Here is an 18,696-nt window from a genome sequence, read left to right as displayed (position 1 = left end):
AATATCACCAGCCCATGTGCCTGAGGCATCCTCCAGAAGCCTTCTCTAAGTCAGGGTAGGAGATGGGGATGGGAAAGAACAGGAGGCAGGAGACAGTCCCTAGGCTTGCAGACCAAATGAGATAGACAGCTACAGAAGGCCAATAAACAGGGAGCAGTCGCTGTCACTCTGACCTTAGGTTTCCTTTCACTGGAGCCCTTCTGGCCTAGATTATCATTCCAGAGCTAACCTTTACTTGTACTTACTGATATTTCCAAAGAAAGACTGGGAAAAGAAAGCAAGAAACAAGGAAAGAGAAAAGCAGCCGAAAACAAGGAAAAAAAGACAGCGGGGAAAAACACAAGGTAGAAAAAGTAAGCAAGGGATGAAGGAAGAAAGAGTGAATCAGCACGAGAAGGAGAAAGTTCTCTTACAGCTTTAGACATGTTTACATGAATGCCAGGTCTGGGTTCATTAAAAGTCTACAAAGTAATTTGGGCATTTGAATGACAATATTAGATCCACAAACCAAAGTCCAAGATAACAATTATACCTCTGTAACAGCTGGAAAAGAAGGATACAGATCAATTTTAACTAAAACACAGGAAATATGTGCACTCATAACTGCTTATAAGAAATGTCTCCAAAAATATAATGAAGCTCTTGATGAAAGCAAAGAAAGTATTAGCCAGGGCATTCACTTGAATGACCCCATGTGGATTAGTGATAGACCAGGAGCTCAACTGAAGATGTAGCACAGGGTCTTAGACCTGAAGAAAGGGAACTGAGAGGGGACGACTGAAGATAAGGTGAAAGAAAGAAGCTATGATGGGTGGCCCTCTTAATTAAGCATATCTACAAGGGAACAACAGTAAGCTTGAAAAAGGAAAGACAAAGCACTCTAGAAAGACAAGGATGTTTGTGGGCAGATTTGTGGTAACAGCCCCCAAAGGGGAATCGATGATACTACATAGCTGGACACCAGATTTAAAGTTTAAATAGAGCATGAGGTATCAGATTTCAAATTAACTTGTGTTTCCTCATGTTTTCTCCATTTCATTTTATGTTTGTGTAACATATGTTTATTTAGCACATGCTGTGGGCTAAGTGTTATCTTGTTCACTGGGATATATCAGAAAAAACAACAACAAAAATCCAGAGTCCCTGATTTAATCACACACACACACGCCTTTTACATTTTATGGAATAAGAGTGATTCTCATTAGAAGTTCACATTGTCTAATGCAGAATGGAACTTGCAAATTTCTGAATGTGGAGTCTCTTTTTATAAATAATTAGGTAAGAACACACCATTTGGTGGGGCTCTGAAGTAATGGTTGCTGAATATCTAGTCTAAGCAATGAGGTCTTGCAGAAAAGATGAAGGAAAAGTCATTCAAATAATCACTGAGTCACTGTGTCCCTGAATATAAGCACTGATAGGAATTATAAGAAATAAAAGTAACTAAATAAAGATGGCCTTGCCCCCAGAGAGCGATTCAATCTTGTGGAGAAAAGGAGACTTACGTACCAAGAAACAAATTTTGCACAATATGATCAAGTACCAGATTATTTAGTTCAGAAAATAATTAACAGTTATTTTAAATCACATTACTTACTAAACTTTTAACAAAATTTTAAACAATCTGAATGTGCTGATTTGAACTCTGATCTCCTATGTTTCCTATTAGTTGTGGCTGAATGGTAGGTTCCAAAGGGCAAGCACCAGAGTAGTAAGTTCTATAAACATGCATTCAAGAAAGGGCTGTACTACACTATCACTAGTGGTTTTAAAAGGGCTCCTGTGTCCTATGGACCAGGGATAGTCTTCTGGCAGGACTGGAGGATCCATGTAAGTTTAACAGTCTGAGGTATGAGGGACACTGATGATCCTTAACTTTCAACCACCAAAGTCCTCAATAAGACCTTTAGTAAGGCTAATCAGCTTCTATTTTCTATAAGTTCTCGACTTCTTTTTTCTGTCACCTCAAACCCCTTGGCTTGAGCCAAGGCAAACCATCTTCCATAGCTATAGAACAATCCTCATTCCATGAAGAAAAGTTTAGGTGCAATGTGAGACTCTTCTTTCACTTCCATTCAAGAGGAAAGGCCAGTTTTCTGTTAGTGGAGGTTCTTTCCTACTAATAGTCTAAGATCTCTCAAGTTCAGCCTTTCCAGATGCAGTTGCTCAAATGATTTATAGCTGTCCTTAAAGAGCCAAGCATATTCTTAAAGGATGAGATATACAACTGTGAATTAAAGAAACCAATATAAAAAACATCCTTCAATAATCTATATCTACATATCCTACTTTATCAAAACCATAGTAGTGAAAGAACATAAGCATATGCTGTAAAAATTTTGGACTTAATTGCATTTATGTTAGCTAGATCTCCATTACCTAAGAAATTAAGGCCAGACCGTCTTGATTTGCTCCCAGAACGGTTTTCCAGTTTTATCTCCTCATACGGTCTTCCATGTACCACTGCTTGTGCTCTAGTCTTTACAGTTTCCTGAACATGTCCTATACTTTCACGACTATGTTTTTCTTTATGATGACCCTTCTTTATGAAATGTCCTTTTAACCACATTTGCAATCAACCAACACCCTATAGAATCCACTAAGTTCAAATATTCCCTCTCTTTTCAAATCTTCCCTGACTCTCTAGTCAAAATTAACTATTCTTTCTAGGGTATATAACTTTTACCATTATTTAACACATTTTGTTCTGCTTTATTGTTAGTTCTTTAGATGTCTAACTCTCTGACTACACTTTAGAATCCTTGAGAATGGGATTATGTATTTTGCTTACCTTTAAATCTCCTGTCCCTAGCACATGCCTTTCACATAGTAAGTACTCAATAAATGCTTGTTGATTGAATAGATGGATGCGGATGGCATCTCAGTTTCCTAACACAAAAATTAACAGATGATTGCCATGGGTCTTTAACTAGCTATAAATGTCTTATGGTTCTTTTAAAAAGGTATTAGTTTTGATTTATTTTAGTAGACACTGAAAAAAATACCTCAACATACTCATACAAGAAAGAAAGAGGAAGTCCTGTAGGAAGGGAAACAGCCCTATGGGAAGTTAGGACACTACAGGGGAAAATCTCGGAAAAAGGTTCAGAAGAACCTGTAAGTTCTAAAGGAGGACTAGGAAACAGGAATAGTACAAAAATAGAAACAAAGAGAGCAACATGAAAGTAGCAAAGTACATTTCAAAGCCAAACAAAAATTAATCTTGAATTATCCAATAACTTGAACTATCAATAAAATGGCTCCACTTCATCTATAGATATGAATGATGACTAGGTTTATGCTCCAAGTTGCATATTCACATGCCAGCAGAGGGTGCTGGTACCTGCTGTCAATAATGCTCAAGAATCTCATGGAAATAAAGGGGCCATATAGGGTGGTTACTGGTTTGTATCTGGTACAGATCAGAAATTTTAAAAGCACACAAAGATCTTTTCCAAGGCAGACTGACATCAAAATAACCTTCAGTTTCTCAAATAAGCATCAATTTGAGATCATAGGGAAATGCAAAAACTATAAAAATATGAATAGTCATCAAACTGGTATCAATGATAGAGCAGACATGTCTCATACATATGGGATTTCCTATGTCAATTTTTCATTTCTATAAGGACCTAAAATATCCTGTATGTGTGGTCCATCCTGAGACATATACAGGCACACATATATGTGATGTCCAAGCAACCCTGATTTCTCAGTCTTCACGGCTGGCTTCAAATACGTCGTGGATGTCAGAAACTGAGACATTGGTTCCCAGATCCCCAGTGGATGATTCCATGATATGGTTGGGTTTTTATCTTCATGGTGACACACACTTTGCTTACATAAGTCTCACCAACCATGAGGGCAGAGAAGGGAACTTAGGCAGAGAGAGCTCAGCGAGGTTAGCATCTAGGCTGGAAGGCCAGCAGGTGAGGATTCATCCATTCTTTCAACAGCTATTTACAGAGACCTACTATATGTCAAGCAGCATCCTTAGTACTGAGAATATAGCAAAGAAAAAAAAAGATGACATTCTGGCCCTTGTGTGGTAGGAGAGAGACAAACAGGATAAGTCAGTACAACATACAGTATGCTGGATGGTGATAAGTATCAAAAATGAGGAAAGGTAGGTAGAGAAGAAAGACATTTACCATCAGAATCACTCCTCTATTCATGGAAAGCACTGAGTTCCAACTAAAATATTGGCATCTGTAAAACAACATTAGGGTAAAAATTGCGAAGTTAGTGATGCTTGGCCCCCTTACTCCCTATTCTTAATCTTTAGGTATGTTTTTTTTTTTTAATGTACCCTCCCTTCCCCCTATTTCCTCAAGAGATCCAGCATAACCTACTATGGAAGCAAATCCACCAGTGCCCTTACCTTTCAATCCCAAATCAGACCAAGGTTTTATTCCTAGATAATCTGACAATCCTAGAGGAGGTATACTGACAACTAAATCCACTCTCCCCACCCCCAGACAGTACATTTTCCTTGGAGATAATGCCTTAATACAAAGGAGTATCTTGAATGTCAGGAATTCCATGTCCCATGTCATATGGTGAGAAAGATCTCTGGGGCAAAGAGGTCATATTTTCCCCAACCACATATTATACCTAACCTATAGACTAAAGACAGATTAACCCTAAACCTCTTTTACTCTAAAACTCCAATAAGCTTGCTTTTAAATTTTCACTTAATTTGGGACAGTTTAGAGTAGATCTGGGAGCCTCTTCTGGCTTTGTAAGTTATTTGCCATCCTGTGTGTATTCTGGAGGCTTCACCAGGACATGAACATGAGTGACATGTACTTAGCACAGCCAGAGACTAGAGCAAAGCCCGGGGATCAGTCAAAGTATTTGTCATCACCGACCAAACAGCTGGGAGTCAGGCATAGGTTGCTGTTGTTTGTTAAAAGCACAACTTGGGACTGCAAACTTCATGCATTCAGAAAATTAAGCACACATGCATGCACACCTACAGGTTTTCATTTGGCTAAGGCTTCCAGGGTGCAGGTGGGAGAGCTATTTAGATTTTTTCCCCAATTAATTGAGTTAGAAATTATAGTAAATAAACAATTTAAGTGCATCGTCTACCCCCCAACAGTTACCATATCATTGAAGAGCAGCTGTTTCAGGATCCCAGGTGGCTCACAGACGCACGGGCAGCATGAGTGCTGGAGCCCCAGCATTGGGAATAGGATCTATCATTAAAAAATGTATTACATACCCCACCTTATATTGTAGCACAGAAGAGAAAATAAACAGTATGAGCCAGATACTATGCTCATTACAGTTCTACAAACATGAAAGTTCTTAATACCCCCTTTTAAGACATGTTAGACATGAGGAAACTGTCAAGGTCTCAGAGTTAGGAAGTGACAGATCCAGAATTCACTCAGGTCTGTCCTACCATAAGCTCCTAACCACTCTCTTATCAGAAACTACAGGTGGTAGTCGTGTTGATATTGATGACAATGGTGACAATGATGATCTAAAAATGATACGTGGTGCCAGAGAAACCATTGACGTTAGGGTTGATAATAGTACTAGGACATTCCATGAAAAAAAATTGTTCTGGCTAGGCAAAACTTATACTAATTATAGTCACATATGTGAATTGTGTACAATCATGCCTAATTATAAGCAGTGCAATAACATTTATTTACAAAATTAAATGTCAGAATAACTTGATCTCAAATTTATTTAATTAGACTAGTGAGCTCTATATATACATAATCAGACGTCACAGTTGCCCAAGTTCTAATATGCATGCCTAACATCTTTACAACATTCTGTACTTTATAAAGTATTCTTTCTGAAGACATCCTCAAACGTCAGACATTATCAGATGTTGGAGGGGAGAGGGGCAGCAAATAGCCATAAAATAGGGCCTTGCTCTGGAGAATCTCAGGGTCTGGACACCTCATGCTGACCCCTCCCTGTGAATTAGTTATGATTTTAACCATTCTATCAAATAGGAAACTGAGACTGGAATAGATGAACTAGCTCATCCATATAATTTACTTTTTTATTCTCAACTTAAAAAGTGAAATTACTACTAGTTAGTGAAACACCCAGATTCAGCACCAGAAGAAATCTCTTCCTTTCTTTAAGGAAACCAAAAGCCTATTGTTGGGAAAATGGTCAGGGTCCCTCAGATGTTCAGAATCGTGCGGAACACTTGATGTAAATATGCACGTGCGCCCAGGTGTTCCTTGGTTATTGTCTAATGTAATTGCGCATGTGCGCCCAGGTGTCCTGGGTTATGGACTTAAGTATAAAGGATGAGTGGTTCTGATCCACGCTCCCTCCCCCGCAGCCCCCAGGATGCCCCGAGGGGCGGGGGAGGGGGCCACAGGGAGGCTGCTATCACTGCTGCAGGCTGTTGCTGCCAGCGCCCCCGGGATGCCCTGAGAGGCCACCACTGCTGCTGCTACTGCTGCTGCTACAGCTGAGGACGGAGCTCGTATCATCTGCCAATGGCTCCCGGGATCTTTCCCAATTACCTAGCATGGTCTTGTGTGAGGGGTCTGGTGACTCAGCCTGGCATTTGAGAGGTCTGGTGACCCAGTCTGTACTACAGGCTTGAGGTGTCTGTGAACCCCTATCCCCTAGCTTGACACCCATCCGTTCTCTATTATTTGGGGAAATCTTGTTTTAATTTTTTGAAATTAAATTTCCCATCTACTTAGTCCAATTCAACTTTCAGTTGTTGGGACCAGCTTTATGAGTGAAATGAAGAGCCAATTAAGGAGATCTAACCTAATCAAAAACAAGGAACCGTGCCCACGTGCCAGCCTCCTATGCACCTGTCACTCCTTAAGGAGCACAGAATTTTAATTAGGGAAAACATCTACTCTCATCCAAGGAAGGGAAAATTCTTAATAGAGTTAAGTAACAATATTATTCAGTTTAATTCCATGGAAAGCAGAGGGGAGAAAGATGGGAATAATATTTGAAAGAAAAGAGGGCGTAAGAATCAGAGGCTTGAACCACTGCCCTGCGCAGGACCCCTCAGGAGAGAGGGCAGTTGAGAATCCAGCTTTACTTTAGGTTCATTCTTTGCATCCTTAGACATGAGAAGGGATCAGAGAAGGTGAATAGCCAGATCTTTACATTGGGATGAACTTGTGTTGTTAGAAATACAGTGAATTCCCAGAAAGGAAAATTTCTATACTTAAACATGGGCTGGAAAAAAAAAAAAATCTCCCCAAACCAAAGACGATGAGCCGTCTGTGGCTGAGGATTCTCCAGTTCATGTTACCCATTTATTGATGTGGGTAATTAAAAATTGCCTGGGGAAAGGTCAATCAGCATTTGCATCAAGAGGCTTTGCAAAGTAGACTCTCTCAGAGCTGGCCTGAACCAGCAGGCTCATTTGCATTCACAGGGTTTGCTCATATTTACAGTTAAGCAGAATGTCGGGCATCAAGACTGTTAACAATAACAAGGGATTGTCCCTTTGTACTTTCCAACTATAAAATGAATGTTCAATGACATTTGGAATAGCCAGTGTGACTAATGTAAATATTTACACTGTTTGTTGAGAGGGTATTAATAGCTAATATTTATTGAGGACTTACTATACATTGGGCACCGTTCAAAGCACCTTACATGGATTAAGTCCCTTCATCTTCGCAACAACCCTCACAATAGAGACAAGCACTATTATTACCCTCATTTAACACATGAGGGAACAGGTCCAGACGTAAAGAAACTTCCCCAAGGTCATATATTTTAACAGGAAAATTTTTGTACCATAGAAACACAGAAAAGTTAAATTCTTATAAATCCATCTGAAGTGACTGATATCCCTGCTGTCTCAAAACAAGACTGAAGTTCCTCTGACCCTCAGCTGTCAGAGGCGTCCAACAGGAAGATGTCTCTTACACCTGTGTAACTCCCAGCAACTTGCTCAGGGCCAGGCAGAGAGTAGTCGGTCTATAAATGTTGAATGGATACCTTGCTTACTTTCAATTTCATGATTGTCTACATCTATCTGACAATTTTAAAGGGTGTTTAAAGGCTAGCAAAATCTGAATTCATTTTGATGAGAAAGTCTATCATTTATTAAGTCTATTAATGTCTGCCTGCCAATCTGCCTCTTATACACTGTGAAAAATGATATATTGTCTTTTATGTTGACATTTTCATCCAAGGACCTTGATGTGTCATGTGAGCCTGGTTCTACTCATAAAAATATTCATGCATTCTAGGGAGTGCATTCACTCAAACAGATTCTGAGGGTTCATCCGCAGCTGCAAACTGGCAGGCAGCTCAAAATCCTGCTGCAGATGTGTTTTGCTTGACTGGCAGTGTTAAGAATTTTTTTATTTGGATGTATACATCAGGACTACCTCTCTTTGCAAATAAAGCCCGATTCACACGTTTAGCCACCTGCATTCCCCCAAAACTATTTAAGTTTATCATCCCTCCAATCTACAGATAGACTGTACTTAAGACCCCTGTGTTCTTGGAGTTTATAATATAAGGCTCATGCTTTAGGCTGATAGGAACGTTTTTAGGCAATCAAACAAATATTATTCCAAGTTAACCCTCCATATGTACATATCTAGTTCTCCTGGAAGAGACATGGAGTCCATTTAAGCATCCCTGAGATGTAATCATTGTTATGATGCCTTTATAAATGGATGAACTAAAACCCAGGGAAGGGCAGACAATCATACAGGTGTCTGGCAAAAGAAATGCCAACGAATAGAGCGAATGCTTTAGCTCTGACTTTACCCATCTCACTGCTGTGTTCTCTGTTATGTTTTTCTTCCTAAAATGCCTCTTGCAAAGAGATGAGATTTGTTCAAGTTTATTCTTGAACTCCTCTCCTCTAGCTAGCCTGGATGAAAGAGAGAATGACTTGGAAGTGAGCCACTCCTGTAGTTTAGAACAGTAGCCATGTGTCCTGGTGACTGAGATGAAAAGGCTTATGAGGGGCTCACACGCCTCTAGGACCAGCTGCCCTATTTTGTTTTGATCTCTTGGATTCAGCCTCTGCTTCAACATGGTATTGTAGCCAACTGGATCCCTCCTACTGCCCTAGGATGATTTATGGTCTGGAACTGGTCGATGGCACAGAGTGCAGCAGCTCCAATCAATACTTCTTACACTGTGGACATTTATGTGCCATAGATGGAGAACTTTCCATTTCTTCCTGTAGTCTCACTGACTGGCTCTCTCTGCTTAGGCCCATTAGAGAACTCAACTGTGAAATTATCAGAGAGTTAATGCCAGGACTGTCACTGGTGGGCTGCAATGCCTGTACCTTCCAGTAAGAGGCTTTCCTACTCGCTCTGTTGGGGCTGGGCAGCTCCCCTTAGCACTCTCCTTTTTTTGCTAAGGGAATTGTTCTGAATTGATTTCAGGGACTCTGGAGCATTTGCTTGGGATTAGGATGAGCAGCACATCAACGACTATGAGAACTGATAATGTGGTTCTTGAACACTTTTCTGCTTCAGAAAGGAGGCACCTCAGTTCTCACTTGGATGTTGAGCCACCTCCTCTTATAAAAAGCTGAGATTTTCTTTTTCTCAGTATTGTCTCTAATTCTGAATTACCTAAAATAATTTATGAGTACCAATCCTGGCTGCAAATATGCTCTTCTTAATGCCTGAAATGAGGTCAGCCACGTTCTCCCAGGTGGCTCAAGGCTTCCTCTCCTCTTCTCAAAGGTCCAATCAACATAGAGTGTCTCTACCACCATCCCCAGAGCCCAGACTCCTGAGCCCTGGTGCTTCTTCTCCTTCTCAGTGTCCCCCAAGGACCAGTGCAGTCCCACTCAGGCTTGTCCTTCTCAACAATGCTCCCAGAGCTCCATCTTCCTCCAATCCAATTCCTGCTCCTTCACAAACCGGCTCTGCTCAGCTGCTAATGATGCTAATCATTAATGGTACCTGCTGAGTTAATTTTGCATTTCAGTATTTTGATAGGGGGAATTTCTTGGGGCAATGCCTTATCCCAAAGACAGACCAAGGAGAAAGATATCCTTCTGCATATGTACAAGGGTCATGTTGACACCACACCAACCCAGACTTGTATTCCTACACATACCTCACAGCTGTGCTGCCCGCTTGTCACATGGCTGGTTCCCATAGCATTAAGCCACCCATAAACTGAAGTCAAAAGAAAAACTGTTGATGGCCTGTACCATTCTGCACTGGTGCAGCAGCTCTGTCTCCAGAGCTCTCTCCCGCCTCCTTTGCACTCTGAAGTAAGCAGCAGCAAGCAGCTGTCACCCCAGAGGCAAGGGCTCATGTTGAGTGTAATTTCTAAATCTCGTTCTAATCTGATTTTAGGATAGAATGTTTGCTTTCCTTTTTCTTGGGCACTGCATCCAATAATAATAATAAGCCCTCCTCAAGTAGATAAGCCTGGTTAGGGGCTGGGAGACCTGAAATCAATGAGGAGTTCACTATCTAGTGAGGTGAAAGGCAGAAGAAATCACCCTGGTGCCCCAGTGCCTCCTCCTTGTAAAGCTGTGTCCCACTTCAAGGGACAACAGCCCAATGTCTGACTGTTGAGTCAGCAAAGTGCTCTGAGCTGGGGAAGGGAAAACGTGTGTATGAGGAGAGGAGGCACAGCTCTTTTATTTGGAATACTGCATCATCGGTCTCAGAGCTGATCTGAACTCAGTTTTCTAACAACCAGGAATCAGAAGTGACATAAGGAGGGAAAAAAAAAAACTTGGCACCTCCAGAAGCCCATCCCTGTAGCAGGATCAGGGCTAAGGTGCTAGTGCTTTTTCTGCCCTCTCTCTTAATCGAAGAGGTGCTAGGATGGCAAATAGCCCTGAACCAAGGATATCTGCAGTGGCCAGAAACGTCTTTGTCCCGAAAATACCTCACTGGCTTCCAAACAAGATGATGGCTGAGAGGACACCAGCCTGAAGCCTGGAAGACCCAACTTGGCTCCCGGGGGGAGAACTGTGGCCCTGCAGCCTCAGCACTGGCTGGGCTCCTCAACACAAAAGCATCTGCTCTATCCAGGTGCAGCCAAAAGGAACTTTTCATTGCTCTGACTCCCCAAGCAAACATGACTGAAGCAGCAAAATGTCTGGGAGGAAAAGTTGCATTGGTTTTACAGGAAAGCTGGTTGCCAGTGCTCTAAGGGAAAGAAAGAATGGGCTCACAGAAGAGCCAGGAGGGGGTAGAGGGATCCAGTAAGACAAGGTGGTCCTATGGGAAACAGTAGCTCTGGTAATTTTCTGAGAAGGTAAAAAAATAACTCTGAATGTTCTGTTTGGTGGCCGTAATCCTGGGAGCCTACCTGGCCTTTTAAAAGCTATCACACCAACTGACTTGCCTTCTCAAGTCTTTTAATCAAACAGGTGGAGAAAAGTTAGGGATTGTTTTAGTCAAGTAATTGCCCAGGTACACTGGGGTGAGACCAGCTCTGGAGATGGTCCAACAGCTCTAGATGGGGGTGAAGACCTCTGGAAGAGTCCACATAGAGAGTGTGGCAGCTGGGTGCCTCTCCAGCATCACGATCCGATCACAAGCAGGATTTGTTTCCTAGTGCAGGAGAGACATGATGATAACACCCTGTGAAATACAACTTCTTCTCTCATTTGGGGTATTGCTGGAATTACTGTTGCTTCTCACAACACTTCTGTTAAGGCAGGTTCCATCCCCATATGGTGCGGAAAACAAAACCGTAATGTTCTTAAGTGACTTGTTCAAGGTCACAGTGAACTAGGGCTAGAAATAAGAATATCTGTCTCTAAGTTCAATTTTTTTATTATAGCATTCCACTGCTAGCAGATAAATCTTGTATTAAGGGTAGCTTTAAGGACGGAGCTAATTTAGAAGAGTTTCTACTGATGGGGGGTTGTGGGAAATGAGCTAAAGTACTAGGTTCTCAAGACATAGGGACTCCAGAGGTTGGTAAGAATCATCCAGAAGGATGCCAAGTCAATTCAAAGATGATGGAGTCCATGGCTTCTAAATGAAAAGTGCTTTAAGTGGGAAGTAAAGGAAACATCAAATTATAAAATAAAATATCCTTCCCAAGAAGGAGTGAAAATAAGTTATCACAAAACAAGCAAAGAGGCAAATAAACAGAGACCCATTTAAATACAAACCTTTTGAAAATAATTATCAGAGGATTTTACTCTCCAGATAAATTCCTCTGAACTTTTTCTTTCTCAACATTTTCCCTTCACATCAACCCTAAGGCGCTGGAGAAATACACAGTTGACCCCTGAGCAACTCGGGTTAGAACTGTACGAGCCCACTTATCAGCAGAGTTTTAAAAATAAATATACAGTCAGCCCTCCATATTCTCAAGTACCACATCCGCATATTCAACCAACTGTGGATCAAAAGTACAGTGTTCGCAGGATGCAAAACCCAAGGATACAGAGGGCTGACTGCGAGATTTGAGCATTCACAGATTTTGGTATCCGTGGGGAGTCTTGGAACCAATCCCCCATGGATACTGAGGGATGATTGTACTTCTTTTTCCTCTAAACCAATATTAGAAAATAAATTGAAAATTGTTTAAAAAAATGTATTTCACTTAAGTGTCCTCATCCTTGCTTAGTAATCATATCAGCATAAGAAAAAAACATGCACAGACGTCAGACATATACCCTTCAACTGCAGATTTGTTACTTGGTCTCCTTTTACAGTGGGCCATGTCGCATTCCAAATATTTCCAAGTTTGCAGCCGTCATCCCCTCCTCTCCCAAGAGGTCAGCAACTTAAAATCTTTAAGACAACCCTGGTTGGGCAATCGTGCCTTAAGCAGAGGCATGAGCCACCACCCTCTACTGCATTTCTGATTCAAGGTAATTCCTTTGGGAAAAGGACCCAGTTTCCTTCTCACATCTACTAAGGACATTTCCCTGGAAAGGAGAGGATATGGGGTGTCTAGCTGTGCTGATATGGGTCTTTAATCTGATCAGCACTGAGAAGCCCAGGGAAAAGAGCCCGAGAAGGTGAGAAGCCCTGAAGTGAACCTGGGAAGCCCAGAGTGTGGGAATATTCTGAGTTTTGTCATTTGAGCCATCACACCTAATTCAGCAGCAAAGCTGGGCTCAGCTCTGCAATTTTTCCTGCCTAGGTGTCTGGGGTCTGCATTCCAGCACCTCTCCATTACTACTCACCGGCATCCCGAGCCACTGAGCCTGGAGGAAGGTATTCACCTCCTTCCACTACCTCCTTGGGGAAAAGCTACCAAAACACTAGCATCATGCGGCTGTGATGTAAATGGACTGTGCTAAGGAGAGAAGGGAGCGGGAATTGATAAATCACCAGGTAAAAGTCCACTGTCACCGCAACCTGGAACAGTGTGCTCACATGAGTGCTGTGGCTCAATTCAGGGATATGCCCAGGACTCTGCAGGGAGGAACCCAAGACCAAGGGAGCAGTCCTTGATTTTCAACCCAAGTGCCATCTCTTGTCCCTCAAGGGCTGCAAATTTAGACGAAGGCAGATAACTTTCTACAGGGAGGTCTAAATTAGGCAGTCTATGACCAATCTTTAATTGAGACTAATGGAAATAAATGTCCACCTCACTCTGAGTTCTGTTTCAATTAACTTTGTGGTAGAGCGGGGGTTGGCAAGGAGAAGACTGTGATGCTTTAAAAACAATAAGGCTTGGGGTTTTGCTTCATTTTCTTTTGTTTTTTAGATGGATCCTGTAGTCCAAAGGGAAAGATGGGGGAGAAAACATCTTCTCCCTGGCATCTCAGAGCATGATGTGTTGCCAGCCTCTCCACCAACCGTCTGGAGATAGGGTAATTGTCGCTCTTCTCACCACAACTGCTTGCTTTCGGATCAGCGGCTGGCAGCTTCAGAGAGCCACGTCAGTGACACTGGCTACGTCAGCAAGAACAATCGGAAGGGGGGAGGATGCCTTTGCCAACGGCACTGGGAGAGAAAATCTTAAGCCTTAAAGAAGATTCTGAGGTCTGTCTGGCTCTCTGTCATTGACACACAAAAGTGTCAGTGATTTTAGAAGGCCAGAAGAGGGTATGTAGTTTAATGCCACCTTTTTAAGGTTTGGGGGACAGGAGCATTTAGTTAACATGATGTGCTTAAGCTTCCAAACCGCTTGTATAGGGCTTGCCCCCTACTTAGTAAGGGGTAGGCTTTAAGTGTACAGCAGATGCAACCAAGATGAACACCACCACCTAGCAAGTGTCTAATGCCATGCCACACACACCTATAGCGATTACTGCAGTAATTCTGTCTCATTTCAGGCTATCAATAGTTCTAGCTGCTTTCAGTTTTGGCACTATCACAATAAACATGACACTATAACCACCAACAATCTGATTAGGAGGCACAATGCTATTCTAAGGTCTATTTTTTAAAACTAGGTTTAAAATCCTCTGTTCTATGGGATGCCATCCTCTAAAGTTCACAGTTGCAAAGATATGATTCTATTCCATTGTCAAATATCAGCCACCTTCTCATTCAGGACAATGTTAAGGTGACTCCTCATTATATGACTAGCACTTGGCCAAAATGCTTTAAAACATATTTTCTGAGGAAAAGAAAGAAACCCTAAGGTAAAGGTAAGTGAGTGAGTTCAAAGTGAAATAGCTTCTCTAACCCAGGCAAGTTCAAAGGTAAGAAAATCCCACTGCTAGCACAGCCCAGTGATTCCTGACTCCTCTAAAAGCAGCAAGATAAAATCAAAATTCTGTGCAAAGATCAAAAGCTCATGGTGATTGGGTTCCAGTAAGTCATTTTGTCTAATTCACAATTGAAGAGGGAGTGTCAAGTTCAGAAAGCTGCAGTTCTCTCAGCATATCCTTAAGACTAATTTCTGGAGTAATGCTCAATGCTAGGCTCTAGTGGAATTTAATTTAACATTACATAATGACAATTACCAGTAACTTGCTGGACAACCACAGCCAAGTCACTTGATTTCCTGTACTTCAGTTTCATCACCTATTTTCTTCCCAGGAAGCTAAAGATGAAGAAGTTAAGCTGCCTCGTAGGGTAAAGAACTGAGAAACACACCTAAAAAATACTTAAAGTGATTGCTAGAAGGAAAAGAATCAATAATGCCACATTTGGAGTCATTCACCCCCATGGTTACTTCCAGCTCTTCCTCTAAGACATACTGATATCCAGTATTCTGCACCAAGGGGCCTTGAACCCCACAGGAGGCCATGGATGGGCTTTGAAGGAAGTCCATCAGCTCCAATCTCTGGGGCAGGAGCCCGTGACACAAACAAATTTTAAGAACTACTGCTATGACAAGCTTTGGCTACCAGTGTACCAAAATCCAGTTACACTGCCCAATGGGGAGAAAAAGTCAGGGAAGATAGCCACAGAAGCCAAGAAAACACATAAGAAGGGGATCTCAAGAAAACCACCAGGTTCCTAAGCCTTAAGTGCTTGGGTCATCTATTCTACACTGACCCTATCTGTCTGAAGAGAATTTCTTCAATCAATCGTGCCTAGAAGATCGTTAATAATAAGCAGAAGAAATGACTGCTTGGGGAGGGTACAAGGCAGGGAGTACCTGAGCTGCCACTCACCCAATACTGGGACACCTATTAGAGGGAAAGCCAAAGGATTCCGCAGGGCTTTGGGGCAAACAGAGCACTCTCCACCAAAGAGGTTGTAATGAGTTGAAACCGTGGGGCCACTGCAGTGTAAGAGATAAGGGTGCGGTCTGGGTCTGCAGATCAGAGTCAGGATGAAAAGATGTTGAAACCTCTGGCCTCTCAGCAGTATCAGGAGGCTGGTGGGTCCTTCCCTGTCCCCCAGATAAGATCCAATTCCCACCCCTGACAAAGGAAGCATGCTTAGAAGAGGAACTGAAGGGAATTAGAAGGCAGCACTTCAACCAGGGCAAGGAATGGTCCAAAAGATGGACAAGAGTTAAATTGTGATCTTCAAAGACCAGGTCAGAAGAGAGGACACGGCAAGAGGGGAGAGGGAAAGGGAAAGAAAGAATATTTCATTCTAATTCCTGAGAGCTAGACAGCGCATATAAAATTACCTAACACTTATAGAGCAATTTACAGTTTACAAAACATTATGACATTCAGTATCTCATTTAATCCTTATCACCCTGAAATGCTGGTTATTTTCTCCATTTTACACATGAGGAAACTGAGGCTAGGTGGGGCGGATTATGCGACTTGCTCAAGGTCACGTGGCTAAAATCAGCGCCAGGATGCATCTCGATGCCCCCCGCCCCTTCCGGTGGCCGTCCACCTTGAAAGACTTTACATTAACTTCCAAGGGGCATGGGGGATGCGGCCGCAACACAGTTCGCCCCCCTCCCCTAAAATCTGGGGTGAAGCAGCGCCCTCCGGTGCCAGAGAGGGGACCTGTGACGCGGTGCCACAGATCGGGGTTTCCCAGTTCTGCGGGGCTCGCTGGAGCCTGGAGCAGAAGCCAGGCTCTCGCCCGTCGGGCAGTCGGTCAAGTAAGGCTCCAGCAGCAGTTGCCGGCTCGGGGCTCCACGACAGAGGGGCAGCGCGGTGCGAATTCCCTTCCCAGCGATCCCAGGACTGGGACCAAGCGCCTGCGCCCGCTTCCCCGACCCGCTCTCCAAGCTCGCTCCAGGGTCCCCGCTGGTTCCTTCCCAGATGTTCCCCAGTGCGTGAGGGCTCCTCGGAGGAGAAAGGGGCTAGGGGTGGACGGAAGTGCAGAGGTGACAGAGGGCCGACTCGGGGACTGAGTGATCCACCTCTGATCTTCTGGGTCAGGGCAACCACGAGCACACCCCGGCTGGAAGTTTGGGCATCAAAGGTTTCACACCAAGTCGCAAGTTGCCTGGAGAGCGAGCAGTCCGGGGTGGGGGTCTGGGGTAGGGGTGGCGGTAGGCGAGGAAGGGGGAGGCAGGAGAGGTGCCCCTTCCCACGCAGCCCCTCGTGGCCCCGCGGGTAGGTGGCCGGTCCACCTCTGCAGCCGGGCACCTGGCACCGCGCAGCCCCTCCTCACCCCGCTCCGCGCTCCTCCCCGCCTGCCCGCCGCCTCGCCCCCGCCACGGAGACTCACAGTCCGCAGGAACTGGATTTCGTCCTCGCCTCCTTCTCCCCCTTCGGCCATGGCTCCCGAGGCGTCGGCGGTGCCCCAGCCTCCGGCGCCTCTGCTCCCCCCCACAGCCGCTCGGCGTGCGCGGCTGCTCCGCTCTTCCTCCTCCTCCTCCTGCTCTTCCTCCTCCTCCTCCCGCTCCTGGCTCAGCCTCAGCAACGCCGAGCTAATCCCCGACCATATAGGGAGCTGGGCTAACACTCCACTGCACTGCAGAGCGCCAGCGCCAACCAAGCAGCCCGCCCACCCCTCTCGCCTCTCGCCTCTCGCCTCTCGCCCCAGCCAAGTGCGCGGCGGCCGCGGGCTCCGCGGAGAGCGCAGCGCAGGGCGCGTGGAGCGGGCGGGGGACCCCGAGCCCGCGCGGTGAGCCTCCCCCGCACTGCACGACACTGCACGGGCACCGCACCGCACACTCAGCGGAGGCGCGCGCCCCGCGGCGACGGGAGGATGTCCCCTACCCTGCCCGATTCACGAACAAAGGCCAGTTGCTTGGCTCCAGAACACCCAGACTGGGCACCAACCCTCTCGCTTTGGCCACTTTGTCCGTGCGTGCGGATGTGTGTGCGTGTATGTGAGATCTGGACTCTAATGCCTTGCTCAGACCCGCGTACCTTGTTCGGACCCTCAGCTGCGGAAGGCTGAGTGGGGTGTGCCTTAGTTTTCGGGGCAGCAGGGAGAGAGCAGTGCAGTGGGGGTGGCTGTCCATTCATTACAAAGTTTACAATTCCGTGGATAGGCCTTTGTGCGCCTCTCCAAAATCCCTTTCCTCTCTCCAAAATCCGATAAGTACACTTTACCAAACCTTTCGATTGTCCAGGGTTGCAGTAACTTCTCTTTGTCTTCCAGGGAGCTTCTGGAGGCTCCCATTCCATCTTCAATTTGGAAGTCAGGTGGCATCAGAACGCTTTCTCTCTGCCCACCCGTAACTCTATTATTCTGCATTTTTGAATGCCAGCACTGTGGACTCTAAAGGGAACAGAGGGGAGAACATACAGAGGGTCCTCTTCTAGGCCCTGGAAGGCCGCTCGCCTCCCACCTAGCTTTAGGTAGCTTTGGAGCGTGTGGGGCTGTCACATTGGTCTTTGCTGTGGTTAAGGGTGCAGAGTGCCCCCTTCTGTCTGCTGGCCAAGAGGCTCCAGGGCAAAAGGAGTGTTCAAGAGAAGGGGCACTAGGAAGAGGTACATGCAAATGTAGAGCAACCCAGAAGGTAGTAGTTCTGGGCTCAGGGTGGCAGAAGATACTGGAAGCCCCAACTAGCTTCACAGCTTCATATACCGGCTCCTTGTGGATGACCTCCATTGATTGATGCTGCGTTAAGAGCTCTTTTTTGAGTAGCAGTCTGCTGGACATCAGAAATGCTAAGAAAAATATTGTAGATTGTTTTTGTATTGTACTCAAACTCCTTCCTTCTAGAGGCTGCACCTTGGCCCCAGGCCTCCTCTGGAGCCCGCCTGGAGCAGGTAACACCATTTGTACCAGGTGGCCCTTCACATATTGAAGCACCTGTGATGCCCGCCTCTGCCACCTACCACCCACTCTTCTCTCCTGGCTAAAGATTCCTCTCACCCCACCATTCCCTGTGGCACGGTTTCCAGAGCCTACATCATCTTTGATGGCCATATAAACATTCTGGTTTGTCTTCTTCCTTCTAAACTGTAGTTGTTATAAGCAGCCTAAC

General features: G+C 44.5%; 1 protein-coding gene and 1 pseudogene across 1 annotated transcript in view; both read right to left on the bottom strand.

Annotated features, from left to right (window-relative positions):
- LOC134371730 (tigger transposable element-derived protein 1-like) overlaps positions 1–13,123 on the bottom strand; it is a 90,517-nt pseudogene extending 77,394 nt beyond the window's left edge.
- Positions 1–17,041, bottom strand: part of RYR3 (ryanodine receptor 3) — a 491,041-nt gene extending 474,000 nt beyond the window's left edge. Inside the window, exon 1 of the mRNA XM_063091474.1 lies at positions 16,983–17,041. Coding sequence (XP_062947544.1) covers positions 16,983–17,033 — 51 coding nt within the window. The 5' untranslated portion in view covers positions 17,034–17,041. The remainder of the gene's footprint in view (positions 1–16,982) is intronic.
- Positions 17,042–18,696: the final 1,655 nt, after the last annotated feature.

Source organism: Cynocephalus volans, chromosome 3, assembly GCF_027409185.1.
Source record: "Cynocephalus volans isolate mCynVol1 chromosome 3, mCynVol1.pri, whole genome shotgun sequence".
Classification (NCBI taxonomy): domain Eukaryota; kingdom Metazoa; phylum Chordata; class Mammalia; order Dermoptera; family Cynocephalidae; genus Cynocephalus; species Cynocephalus volans.
This window is presented reverse-complemented; position numbering and strand designations above follow the sequence as displayed.